The 26,225-nt window shown below is 35.0% G+C and overlaps 1 protein-coding gene across 4 annotated transcripts in view; it reads left to right on the top strand.

The window, feature by feature from the left end:
- Positions 1-26,225, top strand: part of PALS2 (protein associated with LIN7 2, MAGUK p55 family member) — a 97,837-nt gene that overhangs the window by 49,579 nt on the left and 22,033 nt on the right. For 3 of the 4 annotated variants that reach the window (XM_045827726.1, XM_045827727.1, XM_045827724.1), the window contains exons 2-5: positions 230-348; positions 12,455-12,607; positions 15,459-15,608; positions 16,392-16,619. In XM_045827726.1, the coding sequence (XP_045683682.1) occupies positions 232-348; positions 12,455-12,607; positions 15,459-15,608; positions 16,392-16,619 (648 nt within the window). In that variant the 5' untranslated portion in view covers positions 230-231. Of the gene's footprint in view, positions 1-226; positions 349-12,454; positions 12,608-15,458; positions 15,609-16,391; positions 16,620-26,225 lie in introns of all 4 variants that reach the window. The other variant, XM_045827725.1, reaches the window with a different exon arrangement.

The following is a 26,225-nucleotide window of genomic DNA, read 5'->3' as shown; positions in this document are numbered from 1 at the left end:
TGATTTTTTTCAAGAGTGTTCATTGTTAATGCCTTTGAGTTATTTTATAATCATTTAATAATGGCTTGACATTTAAGGCTTTTTAAAATTTATTGGGGTGACATTGGTTAATAACATTACGTGTTTCAAGTGCACAATTCTATAATATTTACAACATCTTTACGTTTGGTATGTTTTCACTGAAGGGTTTTTTTTTGTTGTTGTTAATATATTGCTTTTATCTCAGCAGCAATGCAGCAAGTGTTGGATAACCTTACGGAGCTGCCCTCATCTACAGGAGCAGAAGAAATAGACCTAATTTTCCTCAAGGGGATTATGGAGAATCCCATTGTAAAATCACTTGCTAAGGTATATGGATTTATTAATAAGATTATTAAATTATATTTTTAAAGATTTTATTTATTTATTTTTAGAGAGGGGAAGGGAGGGAGAAGGAGAGGGAGAGAAACATCAGTGTGTGGTTGCCTCTGTTTTTCACCTACTGGGGACCTAGCCTGCAACCCAGGCATGTCCCCCGACTGGGATTCAAACCTGTGACCCTTTGGTTCACAGGCCTGAGCTCAATCCACTGAGCCATACCAGCCAGGGCCGAATTATTTTTTAAATTGTTTTTGCAGAGGTCTTTTCAGGTATTGCTGTTTTAGAACTTAGGCTTAGTTAGCAAACAGTACTAACCACTTAATGAAATCTTTGTATCCATCAAAATTGGACCACTTTATGCCTTTTCTTTGCTGACTTTAAACATAGGGTGAAATGACCCTTAGTTTTAGCATAACACATTTAAAGTTTTAGGGAAACTCTAACTGAATAGTCATGTTTTAATGGGACCTGTGAAAAAGATCATGGTCCTATCTCCATTTTCAGCAACAGCAAGGGTACTGATTGATTGATTGATTGATTGATTGATTTTTGGTTATTTTATTTTATTTTTTATTCTATTTAATTTTAATTTAATTTTTTCCATTACCATTTAGTCCCCTTAAACCCCCAAGCCCCTGCAGTCACCACACTGTTGTCCATGCCCATGAGTCCTTTTTCCTTTTTGCTCAATCCCTCTACCCTCTAACCTCCCCCCACCCAGAGCTGTCAGCTTGCTCACTGTCTGTGAGCCTGTCTCTGTTTTCCTTGTTTGTTCAGTTTGTTCATTAGATTCCACATATGAGTGAAATTATATGGTGTTGGTCTTTCTCTGACTGGCTCATTTCACAGGCATACCTTGGAGATAATTATGAGTTCGATTCAAGACCACCACAATAATGGAAGTCACAACATTTTTGGTTTCCCAGTACATATAAAAGATACGTTTACACTATACTGTAATTCATTAAGTGTGCAATAGCATTATGTGTAAAAAAAGTACATATCTTAATTTTAAAAATACCTTATTTCTAAAAAATTATTTAAAAATAATTTTTAAAATTATTAAAATCATTTTGCTGGTGGAGGGTCTTGCCTCTCTGTCGATAGCTGCCTACTGATCTGGGTAGTGGTTGCTGCAGGTTGGGATAGCCCTGGCAATTTCTTAAAATAACACAACAGTGAATTTTGCTAATCAGTCCACTCTTTTTTTTCGTGAATGATTTCTCTGTAGCATGCAATGCTCTTTGATAGCACTTAATTTACAGTAGAATTTCTTTCAAAATTGAAGTCTTCTCAAAACCAGCCTTACATAATATTGTCTAGTTTCTAAATCTATAAATCAAAAGCTGTAAATTAAATTAACATGGGGATGGGTTTTAAGAGATACACTGACAAGAAAAACTGACAACTAACAGTATGACATCAAAGGAAGAGTAAACAAACTATTTTTAAAGTACCAATAAGAGCTCAGGGTGAGCCACATAATACAGGCTTAAAGGGCCTGCCCCTATGTATTTTAACAGACCCTGAACGTATTACTTTTTTCACAACACAGTACAGTGGTTGATATTTGTGACAAAAATCTTGAATCTGAAAGTAAATCGTGTCTTATATGTTATTATTAAAGTAAAGGATCATCTATTAAATTTTGGAAACACTGCAGTCAAAAATGACTAAAATAAAAAAATCCAGTTGGGCAATCAGCAGGTGGATTAGTTTCTACTTATATCATGTGATCTTAAAATGGATTAAGTTTGTGAGTAAAATAATCTGCATCATTAATTTGCTCTTACCAATGGAAAGCTTTGTAAAAGTTATGATCTTTCAGAAGTCTTAGAAAAAAACAAGTGGCTAAAAAATGATCACAAGAGAGGAGTAAATCAACACTCTGGGAATGACAAATGGCTGTGTGAAAAGGTCAGAAAGGATATATGGCACTGGGTCTTTAAGGCAAGAACCATTTGGGGAAAGCTACAGAGCAGGAGGGCAGGGCTGTGAAGTCCTTACTCACAGTAGAACTTCTTTCAAAACTGAAGTCAGTTCTCTCAAACCCTGCCACTGTTTTATCAGCTAAGTTTATATTCTAAGTCCTTTACCAGGAGTATATTTCATCTCAAAAACCACTTTCTTTGCTCACCCATAAGTAGCAACTTTATCTGTTAAAGTTTTATTGTGAAATTAGAGGAATTCAGTCACATATTTGGGCTGTGCTTCTAATTTTAGTTCTCTTGCTGTTTTCCACTACATCTGCAGTTACTTTCTCCACTGAAGTCTTTAACCCGGAAAGTCATCCATGATGGTTGAAATCAACTTCTTCTAACCTCCTGTTAATGTTGGGATTTTTACTTTTTCCCATGACACAAATGTTCTTAATGGCATCTAGAATAATGAGTCCTTTCCCGAAGGTTTTCAATTTACTTTGCCCAGATCCAATGGAGGAATCGCTATCCATGGCAGCTATAGTCTTACAAATGTATTTCTTAGATAGTAAGACTTGAAAGTCGAAGTTACTCCTTGATCCATGGGCTACAGAATGGCTGTTGTGTTAGCAGGCACAGAAACAACATTAATATCCTTGTACATCTTCATTGAAGCTTTGGGGTGACACCCATAAAGCAAAGTGCAATAAAAACAAGGTATGCCTGTACAGACAGACATACGTACATACGTACGTAAGTGAAGGATTGAAGGCTTAATAGTCTTAACATGTTACTTCTCAGCAAACAGCTATATATTCAGTATAATCCCAGTTAGAATTTTAGATTGACAGGATGATATTGAAATTTTTAAATAACACAATTGCGAAGGACAATTTTGAAGGACAGCAAAATGCTATGTCTTCCATGGCCTGATTTCAAGGATTACAATCACTCTACAGTAATGAAGATTGTAGTTTCAGCATATAGGTCAGTGGCATGGAATAGAGTCCAGAAAGAGACCTACACATACAGTCAATTGATTTTTGTTAATAGTGTCATGGTAGTTCAACGACAAAATGATAATATAATATTTTCAGTGAATGTTGCTGGAACAATTGAATATTTATATACAAAAAAAATGAACATCAACTTTTTCTTCACCTTGGTTATAAAACTTAGCTCAAAATAGATCTTAGATCTGAAGACTAAGAGCTAAGACTTAAAACTAAAAGAACACATAAGAAAAAACTCTGTGACCCTGAGTTAAGGAGAAAGTTTTTAGGTAAGATATAAGAAGCATAGAACTTAACAAAAAAAAATTGATTAATGAGATTTTATCAAAATTTAAAACTTTTCCTTTTCAAATGACACCATTAAGAAAATGAAAAGGCAAGCTACCGACTGGGAGAAAATATTTGCAAAACATATCCTACAGAGAGCTGTTCATTTGTTGCTGGTAGCAATGTAAAATGCTGTAACTACTTTGGAAGATGGTCCGGCAGTTTCTTACAAAGCTAAAGATAGTGTTACTACTATACAGTCTAGCAGTTGTGCTCCTTCATATTTACCCAGGTGAGTTGATCATTGAAACTTAGAAGTAACCAAGAAGTTTTTCAGTAAGGTGCTTGAATAAATACTGTGTGGTACAGCAGACAATGGAATGTTATTCAGAGATAAAAAAATAAATGAGCTATCAAGGCATGAAAAGACATGGAGGAACCGTTAAATGTATATTGCTAAGTGAAAGAAGCCAGTCTGAAAAGGCTACATACTGTATGATTCCAACTATCTGACATTCTAGAAAAAGCAAAACTATAGAGACAGTACAAAAAAAATAATTGTTGGGGTTTGGGAGAGTGCAAAGGAGGATGACTAGGTGGAACATGGCATTTTTAGGGCAGTGAATAATTCTGTGTGATAAAGGTCATACAGACCTTTACCCACCTTTACTGTTCTGTAAAGGTGGATAGATGACATTAGCATTTGTCAAAACCCATGCAACTGTGCAACACAAAGAGTGGACCCTGATGTGAACTATACAGACTTTAGTTAATAATACTGTGTCAGTATTAGCTCATTAGTTACAACAAATATACCACAAATATTTCTTCTTTTTCCTTTTTCTTCTCCTCCTGGTATTCTCATTATGTGTATGTTACATCTTTTGTAATTGTCCCACTTGTTTCTTAGATATTTTGTTCCATGTTTCATTCTTTTTTCTCTTGGATTTTTAGTATCACAGGTTTCTATTGACATATCTTCTGGCTCACAGGTTTCTTTTCATGTGCTTATTGGCCATGTGTTTATCTTAAGAAACATGTCTGTTGAAGTCCTTTGTGCATTTTGAATTATTTGTTGTTGTTGTAGAATATTAGAAGTTTCCTGTGTGTTCTGGATATTACTCCCTTATCAAATATATGATTTGCAATAATTCTCCCATTACTTGGTTGCCTTTTTACTCTTGGCATTTTCTTTTGGTGCACAGATTTTTAAATTTTCATGAACTCCAGTTAACCAGTTTTTTTCTTTTGTTGCCTGTGCATTTAGTGCCATATCCAAGAAATCTGAGAAATCCAGTGCTGTGAAGTTTTTATGTTTTCTTCCAAGAATTTTATAGTTTTAGCTCTTACATTTAGGTCTTTGATCCATTTTGAGTTAATTGTTTTACATAATGTTAGGTAAGGGTCCTATTTCATTCTTTTGCATTTGATTATCCAGTTTTCCAGCACCATTTTCTTGAAAATTATCCTTTCTCCTTTGAATGGTCTTGGCATCCTTGTCAAAAATTATTTCACCATATACGAGAGGGGACCCTCTGCCAAAAAAAGAAAAAGGAATTATCTTCTGGAGGGTAGTACACTACCCGTGTAGTACAGGTTTCCTGTGCTAGATGAGTGTTCCAGGAACCCATCTGTAATAGTGTACCAGCCGGCATTGTTGTGAGAGGCGCATTTGGCTTCAGTGATTTTTTTTTTAAGACTCTTTCATTACATTTGCCCATTTCGTGATGAGTGACTCACAAGTGAGTCCACATGCCCATACCATTCTGACTGTTCGGCAGTTTTTTACCAAAAATGGCATGACACCCCTGCCCCACCCTCCCTGTTCACCTGATCTTGCCCTGAGCAACATTTTTTTGTTTCCCTGGATGAAAAAAAAATCCTCAAAGGAAAACATTTTGCTGATGTGGGAGAAGTGAAACCAAAAAATGACAGAAATACTAAAAGATATTAAAATCAAAGAGTTCAAAACTTTGGAGCAGTTGAAAAAATTTCTTGATAAGTGTTTTGCATCAAATGGAGAGTGATTTGAAGGTGATTGAAGTTTAAATATGTATGAATAAATACACAATTTGTTATCAATAAATTCTGGGGTTTTTGGGCTACCCCCTTGTATGCAAAAGTTTATTTCTGGACTCTCTATTCCATTGGTCTATATACCTGTCTTCATGCCACTACCACACTGTTTTGATTATTGTACCTTTGTAGTAAGTTTTGAAATCAGGAAGTATTAGTTATTCTACTTTGTTTTTTTTTTTCTTCAGGATTGTTTTGTCTATTCTGAGTTCTTTGCAGTTCCATATGAATTTTGAAATCAGCTTGTTGGTATCTATAAAGAATTCTGCATGGATTCCAGCAGGCATTTTAGTCTGTAGATCATAGTGGATAATATTGCCATCTTAACAATGTTAGCAACTTCAGATCCATGAACATAAAATGATTTTCTATTTAATTTATTTCAACAGTATTTTATAGTTTTCAGAGTATAAGTTTTACGCTTCATTTATTACATTTACTCATTTTATTTTCAATGCTATTTTGAGTAGAATTATTATTTTTACCTTGAGGTTGTTCGTTGTTAGTTTATAGAAGTACAGTTGATATTTGTACATTGGTCTTATATTGTACAACCTTGCTGAACTTGTTTATTGGTTTTGATAGCTTTTTAGTGGATTCCTTAGAATTTTCTAAATAAAAATCTATGAATAAAGATAGTTTTACCTTTTTTTCCTCAGTCAACATACCTTTGATTGGTTGTCCTGATTAGAACCTCAATACAAATGTTGAATAGAATGGTAAGAGGGGGAACCAGCTATTAACTGTAATAGTATTCACTATTAAATATAATAGCAGCTGTGTTTTTTCTAAAATCTAAGTCTTGATTTTTTTTTGCATATGATTACACATCAGCACCTATAGAGCACCCTCATTCTTTGTAAAAGTGGCATCATTCTCCATTATCTGAATATAACAAAAAAATGTTAGTTTACATTCTGGTAGATATTTAGATTGCTTTTTCTCTTACAAACCATGCCCTTATGTGTAGTCTTGCTGCATGTTATTTTGTACATGTATGTGTCTTTAGGATAAATTTTAGAAGAATCTCGTAATTTTGACAGATATGGTTGAACTGCTCACCAGAGTGTTCCTATCAGTAAATATGTGTGAGAGTGCCTATCTTCTGCCATATTCTCACCAATATGGAATGTAATTAGAATTTTTACTTTTGCCTGATAAGGAAAAAAGATTGTTTATTATATTCTTAATTTGTATTTCTTTTACATGAATGAGGTTGTGTATCTTTTCATAAACTTAAGAGGTATTTGAATTTTCCTTTCTGAGAACTTTTTGTTTATACTCTTTGTCCATCTCTCTTAATATGTTGAGCTTTTCCTTACTGGTTTGAAGTCCTTTATAGATAGGGAAATTATCTTTTGTCTGTAATGTAATTTGTAAGTATTTTGACCCCAGTTATTTGTATTTTGACTTTGCTGGTTTTTGACAAGATGAAATTTTAAATGTTCATGTAGTTAATGTTATTGGAGCTTTTTTGTTTATAGCAGGGGTGTCAAACTCATTTTCACTGGGGCTGTATTGACCTCACGATTGCCTCCAAAGGGCTGAATGTAATTTTAGGACTGTATAAATGTAACTGCTCCTTAACTAGGGGCAAGGAGCTCGGCACTGCCACTGGTTAGAAACAAGGTGCTGGGCCAGATAAAACCAGGTGGAGGGCCGGATTCAGGCTGCGGGGGCCTTGTGTTTGCCACCTGTGGTTTTTAGCTTCCAGATTGTGAAGCTTTTTCCTTCTCAAAGATTCTTTTATATTTTCTCTGAATACTATTAAAGCCAAGCTTCAAAAAAAGATTCTCCTTCAATAAATACAATAGGTTTACATTTCTAGTTTTTTTGACATGTTTTGTCCTCCTAATTGTATAGATATTTCTAAAAGTGGCTCAGCAGTGCCATTTAGAAGCTTCCTGAATACCTTGAGATATAATTTATCAAATCCAAGAATTTGAACTCCTTCTGCTTAACTGGACGATTTCTGACAAATTCTTTACTCGTTAGAGAATTCAAGTCTAATTTACTTATACTTATTTCATCCATTTTTTTTGTTCAGAACAGATCTCATCCTTTTTCATATAATGTATGAAGAAGCAAGATAAAAATCGAGTTTCTCATTCCCTCTGTCTCATTTCTACTTTGTGCTCAAATTCTTGTTCATTTCTGACTGTGGCCTTCTCTTCATCTTTCTTGTTCTAAAGTCTCTAAAATGAGAGAATGACTCTTGACCACAGTCAAACTTATTTCTCATTTACTTAGCTCTATTAAAAATATTTAATGAGCAACTGCTACATACTTAGCCATGCTCTAGGACTATACAAACAATTTATGATATTTTGGTTCTTTTAAGGGAGAAAGGCAAGATTACTACACAAAGTAATAGTGGATTATCATTAACAGAAAATATTTGTCACTTCTGATACAGCTCACAACTTTTGTTAAAATTTTTTTAAGTTGTTAATTTTTTTTTTAAAATTTCTTTGTAAGCATGATTAGACTGAACTTGGGTGAAATACTCAGAAGTTCTGAAAGCACTTTTTCTTCACTGTAGTTTATTTTTCTAAGGTGTAGTGGTGAATAACATTCTCAGAACTGGCCATACCACAAGGCTAGGCCATATTTGTATTAGCTCCAAGTGTTCTGCAAAGTCAGTCATAGCATGTTCTTCCAGCCACTGGTGGCAGGTGAGATATGCTTTTATTGAGTTATGCTAGCTTCCCCTAGTGTTTCTTTTTAAGGAAACAAGACCCATTTATTCAAATGCATGCGATTCATCTGTCCCTCTGGTTAGTGTTTCCTTTGTTTTGGTTTGATTAAATACCAAGTGGTACTTGCCTCTTGAAATCTACTAAATAAATTCTGACTTTAAACTTCTTTCACGAAATCTTAGAGCTTAAAAAGCTATATATTTAAAAATATGAACCTGCATTTGCTTTCTCTATAAAAATAAAATCAATCTTGATTGAACCCAACTATATTTCAGAAATTGATTTTCCATGTTAATATAATTACAGCTGCAATTTTACAAAAATACTTTTATCTACCTCTGAGAATTTCTGTATTACATTGTCAAATTCTTTCCTACCATAGAACCAGTCTGTGCAGTTGATGCGAAAATATCTTTAGGCACGTTTGTTTTTATTACATGATTCTGCCTCCTACTTAACTTCCTCTTTATCTCTTGCCATTAGTTTTTCCATATTCCCATCTGTCCCCACCCAATTTTGGAGCAATAAAGTAATGAACACAGAAAGGAAGGTGCTGCTATATTAGAGTTTTCAAGTTAGTGATCACTTCTGTTACTTTTTATCTCAAAGTCTTTAATTGAATCAAAGTCTACCAATATCTAAAGTATTACTGATCCTGTAACATAGAATATTGGCATAGTACCTTAAAGAAAGCCATTTATTATATGTTTCCCAGGGAAAGGGACAGTCTTTATATCTCTTACTCAGAGCAGAGGAGTGAAGGTTGAAGGGGAGGGTGGTATTTTGAACCATTGAAATATAAAATAATTGTAGGGATCGATGTGGTAGAACAGAATTAACATCTCTGGACTGGAAGAGCTTTGTTAAGAAGCAGCAACTCAATTGGCAGTCAGTGAGAGCATCTCTTACACATTTAAATAAGTAAAAATAATGCATCATATATTAGATTGAATAATTAACTATATGGTTGTCTGTATAGTGACAGAGTCAAATAAGCTTTAGGGTGTCCAACCTTTTGGCATCTCTGGGCCACACGGGAAGAAGAGTTGTTTTGGGCCACACATTTAAATATACAAACACTAACAAAAACAGAAAAAATCTCGTAATGTTTTAAGTTAACTTAAAATTTAGCGTTGGGACACATTCACAGCCATCCTGGGTCACATGCAGTCAAGTGGGTTGGACACCCCTGCTGGGTGCGAGGCGGGAAGAGCTCAAGCCTTGATAAAAGATTACCAGGCTCTGTCACCAGTGTTGTGAACTGAAACAAATCACTTTATTTCATTTTGTATCAGTGACCCTGTCTGTAAGATGAGGATGATAACAACATACGTATCTTTGCCAAAAACACACACATACACTCACACACTTGCACTCACATTGCACTGAGAATACTCGTATGGTTCCTGACACATACGCATAAAAAAAGCCCTCAATAAATGTTGTGTTTTCTTTTTGTTTTAGGCTTTCTTATACTATCTTAAGAGTGTTAGAGTATTGCAAGATTAATGCTGCTAAATTAGAAATTTATTAAAGCAAGTATCTGTATTAAAACAGTAATTCTAGCTTGTTTTGAAAGAGTTCATTAGGTTAATTATTTTAGTATTTTTCCAAAGTTGATATTCATTTCATTATATGTATTCTATGTCTTCATTATCCTATCCTTATCAAGCTTTCAAAAAATTTCACTTTTACCTATTCTCATTCTTTGTGGTATTTCTAGTCTTAATTTTTTTCTTATGTAAATCTGATAGAAACTTTCTCCTCTATTTAAATTACATTTGGTCTTCTGACATTTTTCTTTGTTTAAAAGCAAGTATAATTTCTTTATCAGTGTACTTCACATGACTTAAAATTTCTTCTTCTGAGGTGTTTTTAAAAAATGTTACTTAATATATAGTCCCCCACTTTTTAAAAACTTATTTTACTTTGTGAATAACCCAAAAGTACATTTAAATTTAAAAAATTGCATTTTAGCTCTGGCTGGTATGGCTCAGTGGCTTGAACGTTGGCCTGTGAACCAAAGGGTCACCGGTTCGATTCCCAGTCAGGGCGCGTGCCTGGAGTGCAGGCCGGGTTCCCAGAAGGGGGCACACGAGAGGCAACCACACATTGATGTTTCTCTCTCTTTCTCCCTCCCTCTCTCTCTCTCTCCCTCTCTCTCTCTCTAAAAAGAAATAAAATCTTTTTAAAAAATCCCATTTTAAAAATTAAAATGTGTAGTTGGACTCTGAAGAATTCTCTCTATATGATAGAAATAACATTTAAAGTATTATAGGTATCAAATAAAGTTTAATTGACACTGTTGTCACTTGAAATTTGGATTTTTCTTCAGCGCTTTCAGAAAAGAATCTTAAAATATGTGTAAGACTTGATACCTTACATACTTTTATTTATAAACTAAATCTTAATAATAATGCTTTCTTTGCATGTCTTCAAAATCAGACAGCAACCATTTATCAAAAATCAAAGAACACTAAAAGATGAAGACTACCTAATGTTCATTCTCAGTTTGAATTTAAACTCTGCTTTGTTGACCTAGCCATTCCACTGCTGGCATTACACCCTAAGAGCCCTAAAACACCAATCCAAAAGAACCTATGCACCCCAATGTTCATAGCAGCACAATTTACAATAGACAAGTGCTAGAAACAACCTAAATGCCCATCAGTAAATGAGTGGATCAAAAAACTATAGTACATTTACACAATGGACTACTACACAGCAGAAAGAAAGAAGGAGCTCCTACTTTTTTGCAACAGCATGGATGGAACCGGAGAGCATTATGCTAAGTGAAATGAGTCAGGTGGTGATGGACAAATACCAGATGATCTCACCTTTAACTGGAACATAATCAACAAAAGAAAAAAGAAACAAAGCATAACCAGAGACATTGAAATTAAGGAATCTAACAATAGAGGGGAGTGGGAAGGGGACAGTGGGGAGAAGGGTTTTCAGGAACTACTATAAAGGACACATGGACAAAACAAAGGGGGAGGGTGGAAGCAAGGGAGGGAGGTGGGTTTGGCTGGGGTTGGGGGGCAATGGTAGGGGGGGAATGCAGATAATTGTAATTGAACAACAAAAAAGTAATTAAAAAAATAAAATAAAATTCCCATTGAGGATTTTAAAAATCCAATAATCATAAGAAATATCTTTGGGAAGCATTTGTGAGGGCCACCTTATATAAATAAATGCATTTCAACTTTAAAAGAAACACAAAACTCTGCTTTGGCCCTTGGCCCAGCTCAGTTGGTTACTGTCTTCCCAATATGCCAAGGTTGTGGGTTTGATCCCAGGTCAGGGCACGTACAAAAATCAGCCAATGAATGCATAGATAAGTGGACAGAGAAAGAGAAATCAATGATTCTCTTTCTCTCTCTCTCAATCTCTCGCTTACCCTATCCCTATAAAATCAATAAGTAAATTTTAAAAATCTCTACTACTATTAAAGGATAATTAGAACTACCAATTTTCTGTGACAGTGTGATTCACAGTCCAATTTATGTGAAAAAGTTTAGGAGATTTAAAAAATAGTTTAAGATATGTAATCATAAAATCATACAGTCCTTCAAGGCCCAGTTTAAGAACTGACTCCTCTGAATATATTATTTTGCTATTTTTCAAAAATTGGAAGGGGGTAGCATAAGGATTCTGGGTTTCCCAAAATAATTTTTATTATTTTTGAGTAGTAATCTATACAATGATTGTGTCTGTTCTTTATTTTTATTATGCTTAATCATTTATTTTAATAAAGTATGAACAGTATCATCTAGAGTTTGAGCCTAGTCTAGAAAGTCATTAGGACATTCTGTTGTGGAGGAAATATAGCGTTTTTTATTGTCATTTGGCCTATTTAGATTTTTCATGGTTTAGTTATAAAAATGAGTTTCCATGACTTGTTATAGGAATAGAGGCCAAGATTTATTATAATGCATGAAAATATTTACTTAAAAACCCCAAAACTATATATTACCTCTCATTGAATTATTAAATTTTGTTTCAGTGAATCAAACCTTCAAGTCATATCGTTTAAAACCTTACAAAAAAAGAAATCAAGGAGAAAATCACAGTCTAGAGCAAAACAATATGTATTATTACTTTACTGTTTTCTTTTTAGGCTCATGAGAGGCTAGAAGATTCAAAACTGGAAGCTGTTAGTGACAATAACTTGGAATTAGTCAATGAGATTCTTGAAGATATCACTCCTCTAGTCAATGTGGATGAAAACGTGGCAGAACTGGTTGGTATACTCAAAGAGCCTCACTTCCAGGTAAACTTGGCCTCTCTCTCTTCTCCCCAAGTCCACTGTGTTCCCAAATATTCTCCTTTAGTAGTTAAGTTCCAGTTTAAGATGAGGCTTTTAAATATTATTTAGGGCCATATTTTGTAATGTGTAAATTCCAACATAGGTATTTTAATACTCTGATGTTCTGAGGATACATAAACAGACATATGTAACTAATAGACATTACATAAATGTATGATGTCTGTCACAGAAATACATCAGAGTAGATTTTTCTTTGTGTAATTAAAAAAAATGATTCACCATCAGACCACTTGCTGGAGACATTTTTCTCTGTGATACTGCATTTTTCTTTCTCACTACCACTGTTGTCCAGACCTCCTTGTGGCCAGTCATACACATTTTCAGTACTGCTTCTAAGACTCGGGTGCATTTGATGACCTTGGAACAACAGAGAGCTGTGTAAGGATAGAAACTTACATAATGTACTTTTAGTAGGTACAAAGAATCAGTGCAACTTAAGCATTGGTCTATCTCAATGAAGAGTTAATCATTTTAACAAAGAAGAACCAGTTCCAGAAGAGAAAAGTGGGTGAGGGAGGTTTCTTATATACCTGTAGTGAAGACAGTGTAGTATTGGGTCAGCATTAGAAAAATAGATTAGTCAATGAGAATAGCAACCCCAGAAATATGGCAACCTGCTTTATGACAGAGATAGTACATTTTAGTGGAGGAAAAAGCACACTATTCAATAAATGCTGATGGGATAGAGAAATAAAGTGTCACCTGCTTTCCACTGCAAATCTTAAGAAGCAACACCCCCTTGCTTTTTATCAAAGACTTCCTATGACTCTCAATGTTAGTATGAAATTTGAAGATTTATAGTGAAATGGTTTCCTACATAAATCAGTATATGAAGTACAAAAAAAATGGACACACATCAGAGACACCCTTTGTGCAGGGGCCATTTGTTTGAAGCCTTTTAAGACACACTAAGTTGTTCAGACTTTATCCTGAGGACAATGGGAAAACTTGGGCAGGGATGAGAGGAGGTATTAAACAGCGAGAGGTCAGATTATGGAGCTAGATTAAGTACTAAGGCAAGAAATTGTGATGGCAGTGTAAAAATGAGGATTTCAAGATTTAACAAGTAAAATTAACAGGACTTGGTCACTGATTACATGTGGCAGTTGCAGAAGAGAGAAACTCTTCTATTATTCACTGTATATCCACACAGTGATAATTCTCCTAGAGTAAATAATACCTGATTGGCCTACCACTACTGATGCTGAGATCGATCCCTTGATTAAGGGCAATGACAGTCTAACCCTTCCTTTGAAAGCTTTTCCACTAGCAGTAATCTAGTGTGTTATTCTAGCAAATGCTGCTTCCTTTCATCCGTTGGCCTACTGGTGAACACGTTAATAATCCAAAATGACATTTTTTAAAATTCTGTCATTCCACATTTATTTGCTGGTGTTCTTATGTGACGTAGAGCTTTTCCTCATCAAATGGGCTGTTCAGTTTGCTATATAATGCATTTCCCACTGAAAAGTCAAAGAAATGTTTGCTCTTTACCAATTTTTAAAATAAAGAATTGTTTGAAGTAGCAATCTTAAATAGTAACAAATGTCTTTTTTTCAATCCTTTGGTTTGGATTTTTCATTAGTTCATTATGTTTTAAAGTTCTACAATCCTTAACACTTTGATTTTCAAATTATCATATTTTTTCAGTTTTAGGCAGATTTTTAATGTATGAATCTGAAGCTCATGAAAGGTCTGAACCAAAGGTATAAAATTGGGAATTATCAATGTATATGTAGTGGTACAAGTCCTAGGAGTGAATAATATTTCCTAAGAAAGTAAGTACAGGATGAAAACAAAAGACTAGATTAGAGATTTTAGTGACTTCCAGCATTTATCAGAATAATCCTTATATATAAATGTGTGACTTTCTTTTTAATTTTACTTTAGTCTCTTACACATATTTTCATGAAATAACCAGAAATTGTCAATTAGATCCATATGCTGATTATCTCTGTTCTGAATCTGTTGACATTTGATCCCTTCTTTGTATTTTGAATTATTGTTTTTGAACTCACATTCCATCCACTCAAAAAATTTTAAACTTAGCTTTATGTTGAGTATACACACTTACAGTATAAATGAAAAATAAAAATATACAAAAAATAAGAAATTCCTAGAAAGCTAAATCAAAGTCATCCATGATGAATGGTAGCACATGTGTAATATATGTAGAAGTTAAAACTACAGTCACAACCATCACTGGCTCATTTTGTCCCCCTTAAAAATATATATTTTGTAGGCTACAAACTTTATTTCTAGTGTAAAATTTTCTATCACTGATATAATGTGCTGATATTTTTCTGCTTTCTATTGGACATCTTTTAGCAAACATCTTGAACATGTAAAAAATATTTGGTATTTTTAACGTAACTACATTAAGATAAAAATTAGGGTTCCTGCCAGTTGAGTTTGCATGATAACTAATTAATAGGGATTGATGGTAAATATTGAATGGAGCTGATGGTGATAATAACAGTGGCCTCCATGATAGGGCCTCCACTATAACACACTTGGCAATCCAGGTTCAGTTTCCATTGAACATGCACTTTTTACAAAAGTCACGAAAATCTCTTCAAATCTCTTAAAACAAGGAATATGATATTGTTTGATGTTTAAAATGTTTATATTTCTTTAAAAGATTCTACATACATTTGATTTGACTCAAATTTGGGGATTCACTAATGTGTGTGTTGGAAATTTTTAGTACTCCACTGGGATAATGAACTAAGTTATCTTTAATAACTTTTTCCCTCAGTAATTAATAACCACAGGCTGTTTTGATTCCTTACAGTCACTCTTGGAGGCCCATGACATTGTAGCATCAAAGTGTTATGATTCACCTCCGTCAAGTCCAGAAATGAATAATTCTGTCAATAATCAGTTATTACCAGTAGATGCCATTCGTATTCTTGGTATTCACAAAAGAGCTGGGGAACCATTGGTGAGTGGACAAGTCAGTGCCTTCTTATATCTGAAGTCTGACATACTTGTGGATCAGCCACTGTATATCATTTTTTTCTCTTATAACTTGTATTGTAATGAAACTTTATTTGCATATGTTTTATGTATTCCGTAGCCTCTATGTAAAATACACACTTGATGCCCTCTCAACTTGATTTAGCATACAAAATTTAATGAAGGTAAAAGTTAAATTGAGATAGAGGCAAGAAGAGGTTTGCTAATTGGTAGCAAAACTTTCTGAAAACAGGTACTGTATTTTTTCCCCTATATTCTTTGAAGAAATTATGTCAGGTTCCTTGCTAATGATAGTATCAAAACACAGAAGAAGTTATTAAAAATGAAGACATGGTAGGGCTCTATGAGAAGTGACATTTATATTTTCCTGCTAAAATTATTATTTCTGGATCCTGACTATAAAAACAGTGAAATGGAATAAAGAAAAGCCAGGAACAAGGCCATCAAAATGTACAACTACCCTTTCTTATTCCTTCGAGGTTCCTCTTATCCTGGGGAATGAAGCCTAATATGTTTCATTTCTTCATGTTCACCTTGCCACAGAAGTCTTTTTGTAAGGGTGCTATTTGTTGTCACAGTTGCACATGGTTAAAGGAGATTAGAATATTGACATAGGAGAGGACATAAGGAAAATAGGAAGGACTCATTTAATCTTAGAATTATTTTCTTATGTACACATATTCATGAGTGTATAAGATTTTCTTAAAAATCTAAAATCAATGACAATTCCATTTCTTATTTCCTTAAGGGTGTAACATTTAGGGTTGAAAATAATGACCTGGTAATTGCCCGAATCCTTCATGGAGGCATGATAGATCGACAAGGTCTGCTTCATGTGGGAGATATCATTAAGGAAGTCAATGGCCATGAGGTTGGAAACAATCCAAAGGAGTTACAAGAATTACTGAAGAATATTAGTGGAAGTGTCACCCTGAAAATTTTACCAAGCTATAGAGATACCATCACTCCTCAACAGGTTAGTAATGAAATTCTTGGTAATATTAAGAGTACTTTTATTTCTTTAATCAGCTGTTGGATATAAGCACCACTTGCTACTCTTTTGCTGAAGAGAGAAAATGTTTGATTTAATTGTTCTGAATTGCCTTATTTTATCATGGCTGAATTTTTGAATTTTTAAACAATTAATGTCATCTTAGTACTATAAAGGAATTAGTAAAGAAATCTCTTTGGGAACACCGTGAACCATGCCATTTCGGTAACGTACAGCTAGGTACCAGAAAAACCCTAAAGCCTTTTAGTCATTAATCTAGTAGACTTTTTTGATACCTATTATGTTCCAGGCCCTGTGAGAGAATAATGTAGTTTCAACCACCTATAGCTTAGTGTGCACATGATGGACTAGAGCAGTGATTTTCTATTAGTGTGCTGCAAGAAGTTTTAAAACATGCAATACCAGACTATTTAGTCAGGGACAGTGACCTCTTTTCCCTTAGATTCTCAAATTAAAAAATGACAACAGCCAGCACAAAAATAGCTCTCCGGTGTAAATGAATCAAAATTGTACCTATTTTTTTTTTGGTCACATGAGCAGAATATATACTCTTCGGTGTGCCGTAGAACTTCAGTGACTAGTTTATGTGTGCCATGGGATGAAGACGGCTGAAAATCGCTGTTGTAATAGAATTATAAAGGAGGGAAAAGTAGTGAAATAATTACAGAGAAACAGTTGACAATTATTGTAGGAGTGTTAGAACTGAGGAGAGGGTTTTCAACCCTAGATAATGTAGAAATAAGAGATACCTACCAGTGTTTTATTTTTTTTAACTTATGTTAAAACCAATGTTTATTTTTTATATGTATTGTTCAGTTACAGTTGTCCCACCTAGTACCCTGTTACTCACCCCTCCCTTACCCCCTCACTCCCACACAGTGTCCCCCATTGTCTGTGCCCATGAGTCCTGTATTCATGTTCCTTTGCTAGCCCCTTCCCCTTCTTTCCCCCATTATCCCTCTCTACCAGTGTTTTAGATGCCTTTAATTGATCGGGTTTGTTCCAGAAATTTATTGTTTCATGTGGGAGTGTAATTTTAAGATTTTTTTTAATCTAAAAGTACTACTAGTGTATCTTATTTTCATAATGTTAATATGAAAATTTAAAAGGCATTTTCATTTCCATGAAAATGTTTGAAATAACATGTTGAATACCTGTTTTATATTGTTACTCAGAGGATAGGATAGAATATTTAGGCATGATTTTTATGTATAAATTGGACTTCTGAAAGCCTTACAATTAAATTTGGTGGGAATGAAGGTAGAGAACTTGTCTTCAAGGAAAATAATTATTTGCTTATTTCCATCTTGATAAATAGAACCACAAATTTAATTTTTTAAAATTATGTCTTACTTATGTTACTTAGGAAAATTTTTTCACCCTGTAGTCCAAACTCCAGAATTCTTACCAGCTCACCATGCCCATAATGGACTTTTACAGGAAAAATAGTTTTTTAAAATATTAATAGCTAGGGCTTTGGCCTAAATTCCTCTATAGATTCTACAAGTGGTGAACTAATCTGAATAGCATGAGATGCAAGGATATTTAGCTCTATCTTGGGCATAAATTTTTTCTTATCCTATGCCTTCTCAAACACTGGTTTTTATTTAGCCTTAGGAACTGGGAGAAGGGATTGAAATGGGAAAAGAGAGGTCATCCAAGCCTGTGGCTTTCAGACCTATCCTACCATAAAAAAAAAAGAAAGAAAGAAAGAAAAGAAAAGAAACTGTAACATGAAGTCTTCAAACTGGAGAGCTAATGCATATCCATATTGGGACTTTTTTAAGGTGAAAGGGGGAGCAACTGCTAATTATGCTATAACAACAGGCATAAATAAGGAGTGTCCTGGACGAACTATGGTTATCTTACTTAAGAGATACTAGGGAGAAGCAAGAACATTTAGCCTCTTCAGCTCTAAAAGAGTTGCTGTGAGAGCAGATGGAAGCCAGGAGCTCTGCCTCCCCACTGTGCTGTTTTTCAAAGCATGGTCAGTAGGTCATCCCTATCAGTATCATTTGAGGTGCTTACTAAAAATTCTAAGGACCTATATGTTAAAATTTGAAGACTAAAGTAAATTAGAAGTTGTAGTTAATTCTAAAGTTCTTCAAAGTACATACAGAGTTCCCAAAGGCTGTTTATAATTCCAATTTTGTTCATTAAAGCCAAATTGAATTCTATTTTACTTGTTCTTTGAGGCCGATATAACCCAGGTACTAAAAAATATTATAAGAAATTAGAACTTCCAGCCAAGATGGAGGCATAGGGAGATACACTTTACTTCCTCGCACAACCAATACAAGGACAACAACAAATTTCAAAACAAAAAAACAACCAGAACTGCCAGAAGATTGAACTGTATGGAAGTCCAGTAACCGAGGAGTTAAAGAAGAAATATTCATCCAGACCTGTAGGAGGGACAGAGTTGGGAAGCTGGGGCGGAGAGGATGTTAGTGAGATGGAGGCTGGTGGACCAGGCAGCCCCACATTCGTGTTAGGATAAAGCAACAGGAACAACTGTGGAGCAAGACACAGTGCAAACCAGGGTTCCAGTGCAGGGAAATAAGCCTCAGAACCTCTGGCTGTAAAATCCTGTGGGTTGTTGTGGTGGAAGAAACTCCCAGTCTCACAGGAGAGTCTGTTGGAGGGGTCCTAGAACATACACAAACCCACCCACCCAGGAATCAGCACCAGAAGGGCCCAATTTTCTTGTGGGTATCAGGGGAAGTGACTGAATGTGGGGCGAGAGCCCAGCAAGTGGCATTGTTCCCTCTCCGACCCCTCCCACACACACAGCGCCACACTGTAGCTACATGGATTGCCTCGCCCTGGTGAATACCTAAGGCTCCACTCCTTACAACATAAAGGGTGTGCCAAGACAAAGAAAAATGTCCTAAGTGAAAGAACAGATCAAAACTCCAGAAAGAAAACAAAGTGATGAGGAGCTAGCCAACCTATCAGATGCAGAGTTCAAAACACGAGTATCAGGATGCTCACAGAAATGATTGAATACAGATGCAAAATAAAAGAAGAAGTGAAGCCTATACAAAGTGAAATAAAGAAAAATATACAGGAAACCAATAGTGAAGGGAAGGAAACTGGGACTCAAGTCAGTGATTTGGGACAGAAGAAAGAAGTAAACATTCAACCAGAACAGAATGAAGAAACAAGAATTCAAAAAAATGAGAGAGGCTTAGGAACCTCTGGGATAACTTTAAACATTCTAACATTTGAATCATAGGGGTTCCAGAAGGAGAAGAGGGGAGCAAGAAATTGAAAACTTATTTGAACAAATAATGAAGGAACACTTCTGCAATCTGGCAAAGGAAATAAGCATGCAAGTTCAGGAAGCTTGTCCCAAAGAAGTTGTACCCAAGGGGGAACACACAAAGACACATCATAATTAAGTTACCCAAGATGAAAGGAAAGGAGAGAATCTTAAAAGCAGCAAGAAAAACAAAGGAGTTCCCATAAGACTCTCAGCAGATTTCTCAAAAGGAAACTTGCAGGCAAGAAAGGGCTGGAAAGAAGTATTCAAAGTCATGAAAGGCAAGAACCTATATCCAAGATTACTCTATCCAGCAAAGCTATCATTTAGAATGGAAGGACAGATAAAGTGCTTCCCAGACAAGATCAAGTTGAGGCAGTTCAGTATCATCAGGCCCTTATTATATGAAATGTTAAAGGGACTTATCTAAGGAAAAGAAGAAGATCAAAAATATGAACAGTAAAATGACAACAAGCTTACAACTTTCCACAACTGAACCTAAAAAAACAAAAACAAAGCAACCAATTGGAATAGGACAGAATCACAGAAATGGAGATCACATGGAGGGTTATCAGCGGGAAGGAGGGAGAATACAGGAAGAGGTACAGAGAATAAGAAGCATAAGTGGTAGGAACAAAATAGACAGGGGGAGGTTAAGAATAGTATAGGAAATGGAGAAGCCAAAGAACATATATGTACGACACATGGACATGAACTAAGGACAGGGGGGGAATGCGGGTGGGAGGGGTGGTGCAGGGCAGAGGGGGATAAAGGGAAGAAGAAAATGGGACAACTGTAATTCCATAATCAATAAAATATACTTAAAAATATATAAGAAATTAAAGTTTCATTTCACTCAAGGATATGTATGTAAAAATGCTCCAAATATTAACATGTGAAATGTAATCATGTATAAAAATAATTATACAACATGTCCAAGTTGGATTCATCCCATGTATGCTAGGATGGTTTCATATCAGAAAATCCATATATGTAACCAAGCACATTAACAGATTAAAAGGGAAAAACCTCAGTAGAGAATTTTATAAAATTCAATACCTATTCATGATTCTTTAAAAAAGATTAATGATTTAGGAGCAGGAAAGAGCATTTTAAATCTCACTTTTAAAAAATTGAACAAACATTTTGAATAGTTAGTTGACTGTTGGAAGCATTCCCTTTAAAATCAGGAACTAAGACCCTCAGCTGGTCTGCCTGACACTACTTGAGTGCCAAGAGAAACTAGCCAAACTTCCGGCGTAATTGTGTGGTAACAAGGAGTTGCCCTGAGATGATATATGGAGTAGCAGGTGATAACACAAATATCTCTTAGATGATAAAAATCTTCAGTTCTTAAAGTAGGAGTAAATAGTATCTCTGATATCAAAGAGGCAAGTATGCATGCAAACCAGGGAATGGTGACCCACTTTGACAATCCTAACGCTCAGCCATCTGTGGCAGCAAATACTTTCACCATTATCAGCCATGTTTAGACAAAGTAGCTGACAGAAATGCCACCCAGCATCTTAGACCAGCTTAATGTTGGCAAGCCTAAGGACACTGGCAGAAGCCAGATGGAAAAGTACTACTTGGTTTTGGGGAAGAGGGTAATATTGTTCAGAATTTTAATGAGGGAAATGGATTTGACTCAACTTCTGAAAAAAAAAATAAAACTTCAAGAATTTTGACTGCTTTAAAAATTTTTGTTTAGTATGTAATGAAATTCTGAGCCTCCCTTGACACTGCTGCTTTTTAAATTGTTCTTTATACACATTTATTTGTTGTCATTCATTAAGCCAAAGAAGCCAGCACATAAAGTTTAAAGCAGATTAAGTCTTTGCCTATTTTTTTTAGAAAATTAAGAACTAGAGAACAATGTTCACTAGCACCACTTCTATGCACTACTTTATTAAAAGTTCAGTAAGCACAAAAATACAAAATATAAAAGCAAAAGGTTTAAATATGAGACAGTAAAACTTATTTTCAAATAATTATTTTTTGAATGGAATAGAAACTTCCCAAAATTATTTGAAAAACAGAATTTAGCAAGGTACTTGAAAATAAGATTAGTATGCAAAAGTCAGCTACATTTCTATATGTCATCAGCAAACACCCAGAAATGTAACTAAGACATTTACAGTAGTCAGAAAATGTCACATTTATGTCTAGGAATAAATCTAACAAAAATATTCAAGATGGCTACACACAAAAACGTTATGATGAATATCTGAATAAACATCAATATATATCATGTTCATGGACAGAAAGAGACTATTGTGAAGATGTCAATTTTCCTCAAATTGACTTGCAAATCTGATGAAATTCCAATAAAAATTCCAATGGGTTTTTCATGGTATTCAACAAGATGAATAGCCAAGTCGCTTCTAAGTCAGAAAAGCAGAAACAGGTTTATTATTAAGGTGTAGGGAGTAAGGTATTTTCAAAAGTGGTGGCGCTAACTTACATTCCCAGCAGCGTTATATGAGAGCTTCAGGTACTGCCCATCTTCACCACCTTTTGGTGTGGTCAGTCTTTACCTCGTATGATTTTAATTTGCGTTTTCCCAACAACTACTAACATTAAGCATTTTTTCATGTGTTTATGCCATGCTTATGTCTACTTTGGTGGTATCTTCAAATCTTTTACCCATTTTTTGAGTTGTATGTTTTCTTGTCATTTGGCTTTGAGAATTTATGTCTTCTGGATACAAGTACTTTATCAGAATTAAGATTAACAAAGATTTCTCCCGGTGAAAAGGCTTGTCTTTTTCATTCTCTGAACAGTATAATACAAAGAGTTTCTAATTTTTTCTTTTTATTGAATTCATTAGGGTGACACTGGTTAGCAGAATTATACTGGTTTTAGAGGCACAACTCTACAACACATCATCTGCACACAGCATTGTGCACTTACCACTTCAAGTCAGATCTCCGTCCACCACCATTTGCCTGCCCTATACCCTCCTCCACCTCCCTCACCCCCACCCCCAGCCCACTTTACTGTGGCAGTCACCACACTGTTTTCCGTATCCGTGAGTTTTTTGCTCAATCCCTCTACTCCCTCCCGACAGCTGTCAGCCTATCCTCTACCTGTGTGTCTGTCACTGTTTTGATGAAGTCCATTTCGTCTATTTTTTTATTTATAAAACAAAGACACTTTTATGATTAAAAATTTTGCTTTTGTTATTCTGTGTAAAAACACTGTTGTCTAACTTAAAGTCATAAAGATTTTCTCCTATATTTCCTTTTTAAAAGTTTTATAGTTTTGCCCTGCCCAGTGTGGCTCAGTTGGTTGGAGCGCCATCCTGTAGACCAAAAGGTCGCAGGTTCGATTCCCAGTTGGGGTGCATATGAGAAGGCAAGCAATCCATATTTCTTTCTCTCTCCTCCTACCCCTCTCTCTCTCACTCCCTCTCCCCATCTTCCTCCCTCTCCCTCCCTCTCCCTCCCTCTCCCTCCCTCTCCCTCCCTCTCCCTCTCTCTCCCTCCCTCTCCCTCTCTCTCCCTCTCTCTCCCTCCCTCTCCCCACCCCTTCCCCTACTCCGTCCACATCTTCTCTCTCTCAGAGCAATAAAAAAATATCCTTGAATGAGGCTAAAAAAAAGTTTTATAGTTTTATGCTTTACACCTAGTTCTATGATTCATTTACTTTATGAATTTTTGTATAGGGTGTTTTCGTATAAGATAATCAAAGGGTTTGGGGCATTTTTTTGCATATAGATATCCTATATTTCTAGTTTCATTTGTTGAAAAGGCTGTTTCCTTCATCAAATACAGAAAAAAAATTACCATTATTTCCTCAGATATTTTTTCTATGCATCTTTTTCTCTTATCCTTTGGCGACACTAGTTACATGCATATTTGTGTCTGTGAGTTGTCCCATAGCTCACTAATACTCTGTTCATTTATTTCAATTTGGTTTTCTCCTAATTTTTCACATTGTATAGGTTCTATTGCTATGTCTTCAGGTTAACTAATCTTCTGAAATGTCTAATCTGCTCTTAATCACATCTGGTATAGTGTTCGTCCCAGACATTTTGGTTTTCACCTGTAGAAATTCAATTTGAGTCTTTTTTGTATCTGGCACATTTTTACCTGACATGCCCATTTCTTCTTCTAGCTTCTTGAACATGTAAATAAATATGTAAAGTGAAAAGAACTATTTTAGTGTTCTTGTCTATTAATTCAGTCATATTTGTCATTTTGGGATCACTCTTGATTGATTTTTCTGAACATTTTAGGTTATATTTTCCTGCTTATTTGCATGCCTGGTAATTTTTGATTGACTGTCAGACATCACGAATTTTGCCTTGTTGAGTGCTGGACGTTTTTGTATTCTTAGAAATATTCCTAGGCCTTGTTGTAGGATACTTAAGTTACTTGGGAGCAGTTTGATCCTTTTAGGTCTTGCTTTTAAGCTTTGTTAGGAACTGCAGCAGGATTAAGTGTAGGGCATAACCCCTCTTAATATTCAGTGCCTCATGAATGATGAGGTCTTCCCATTCATCCCGGTGAACTACAGGCTATTTTTGACCCTGTACAAACTCCTTAAATTGTCCTCTAATGCTGGTTCTTTACTTGGCCTTAAGCAGTGTCCTCAAACATGAGCACTGATCAGTACTTTGCTGAAGACCCAAGTGAGTGCTCTGCAGTTCTTGAGCCCTTTCTGAGTGTCACCCTTTCCTCACTGATTATTCTGTACACTGTAGCCACCTTGGTCTCCTGCCCTCTCCTCAACTTTTGCAGACCACCGGGCTCCACACAGATTTTCCTTTTCTGAGTTGCACAGTGGAAACTTTCTCTGTGCCATTGGCTGGAGCAAGTATATAGCTGATCTTGCTCCTGCATTTTAGGAATCAGCATCTTCATTTTCTGATGTCTTGAAAAATGTTTCACATATTTTGTTCAGTGTTTTAGTTGTTTCAGGTTTGGGGTTCTTACTGCTTCATCTTAGAAGCAGGAATCATTTTATCTTTTATTGCTACATAAATTTAAGTTTTGTGTAAGTGAAATCAAGAAGTAGAAATTTGTAGTCAGTTGAAACCTCCTTCCTAATCTTCTACTAATCTAGTCCTTACTCACCTCATAGGATACCATGCTATTAATTTATCTTTCCAGAGTTTCTTTATTCATATGCAAGTAAGTAAAAAATTACATATTTTTCCCTTTCTGCCTCCTTCTTTACAAAAAGGTTAAATAGTGTACACCCTGTGAACCTTGTTTTTTTGTTTTGATTTGTTTTTTTAATTAACCACACTATCTTGAAGATCTTTCCGTTTTGATACATAGTCTGCCTGTGGAAATACACTGCCCCCCTTTTTAACATCTGCATAATGTTATATTACGTAGATTTGTTTAATTAGTTCCCTGACATTAAATAATTAGGGTGTGTCTGATCTTTTCCAATTAGGAATAATTCAGTAGTTAATAGTCTTATTCATAAGTCACTTTATATATATCTGAATAACATTACTGTTGAATATATTCCCAGAGGTGGATTTCTAGGTCAGAGAGTTTTACATTGTGATTTTGAAAGTTATTGCCAAATTGTCCTCCCAAGGGACTAAATCAGTATTTTTACCAACCTGTTAGAAGAATGACTCCAGCCATGGTGTATCAAGTATTTTTATTTATGCTGATCCGACAAGAGCCAAGTGTGTCATAATATAGTTTTAGTTTGTTTTCTACTCTGAGTGAGGTTGAACAGCTCCTCCTATAGTTAAAAGCCATTTGTACTTCCCTTTCTCTCTTCCATCTACTTTAGATTGTTAGTCATTCAGATCTCTCTTTTAATAAGAATGTGAGATTGAAATATGTTAGGTTGTATTTAGAAACTTTTTAATAAGGAATGACCAGTTAACATCCATAGCCTATTAGTGAAACAGTTTAAAATGCACTTAATAAAATATAATTATACTAGACAAATCTCTAATGATTTTAAGGTTACTATAAAACTAAACTATAAAATGTTTATAGTTTATATAAAATGTTTATATAAAATGGTCTAAACTATAAAATGTTTAGATCAAAGATTGGGTTCATTCTTTCATACAAATTTTCAAAGTTAAAAGTAAGACCAGTTTATGTAAGTTTTTGAGCATAAAAGTAATGTTCCAAAACTAATTTAATAAATTAAAAAATAAAAATTATTTCCTCTAGAAACCCTTTACTTTACATTTGAAAGGTATGGTTTTTGTTCCACAAACAATGACATTTTCAGAATAATTTGATGGGAGTTGGGGAATGAATATTTGGAATATGGGCAAACTCAGAAAATCTGAGCTTTATGGTTAAAAACATAGTCTG

The sequence above is a fragment of the Phyllostomus hastatus genome, unplaced genomic scaffold (genome assembly GCF_019186645.2).
Source record: "Phyllostomus hastatus isolate PE091 unplaced genomic scaffold, TTU_PhHast_1.1 phas_scaffold_78, whole genome shotgun sequence".
Taxonomy (NCBI): Eukaryota; Metazoa; Chordata; class Mammalia; order Chiroptera; family Phyllostomidae; genus Phyllostomus; species Phyllostomus hastatus.
The sequence above is the reverse complement of the archived record's forward strand: the minus strand, read 5'-3'. Positions and strand labels throughout refer to the sequence as shown.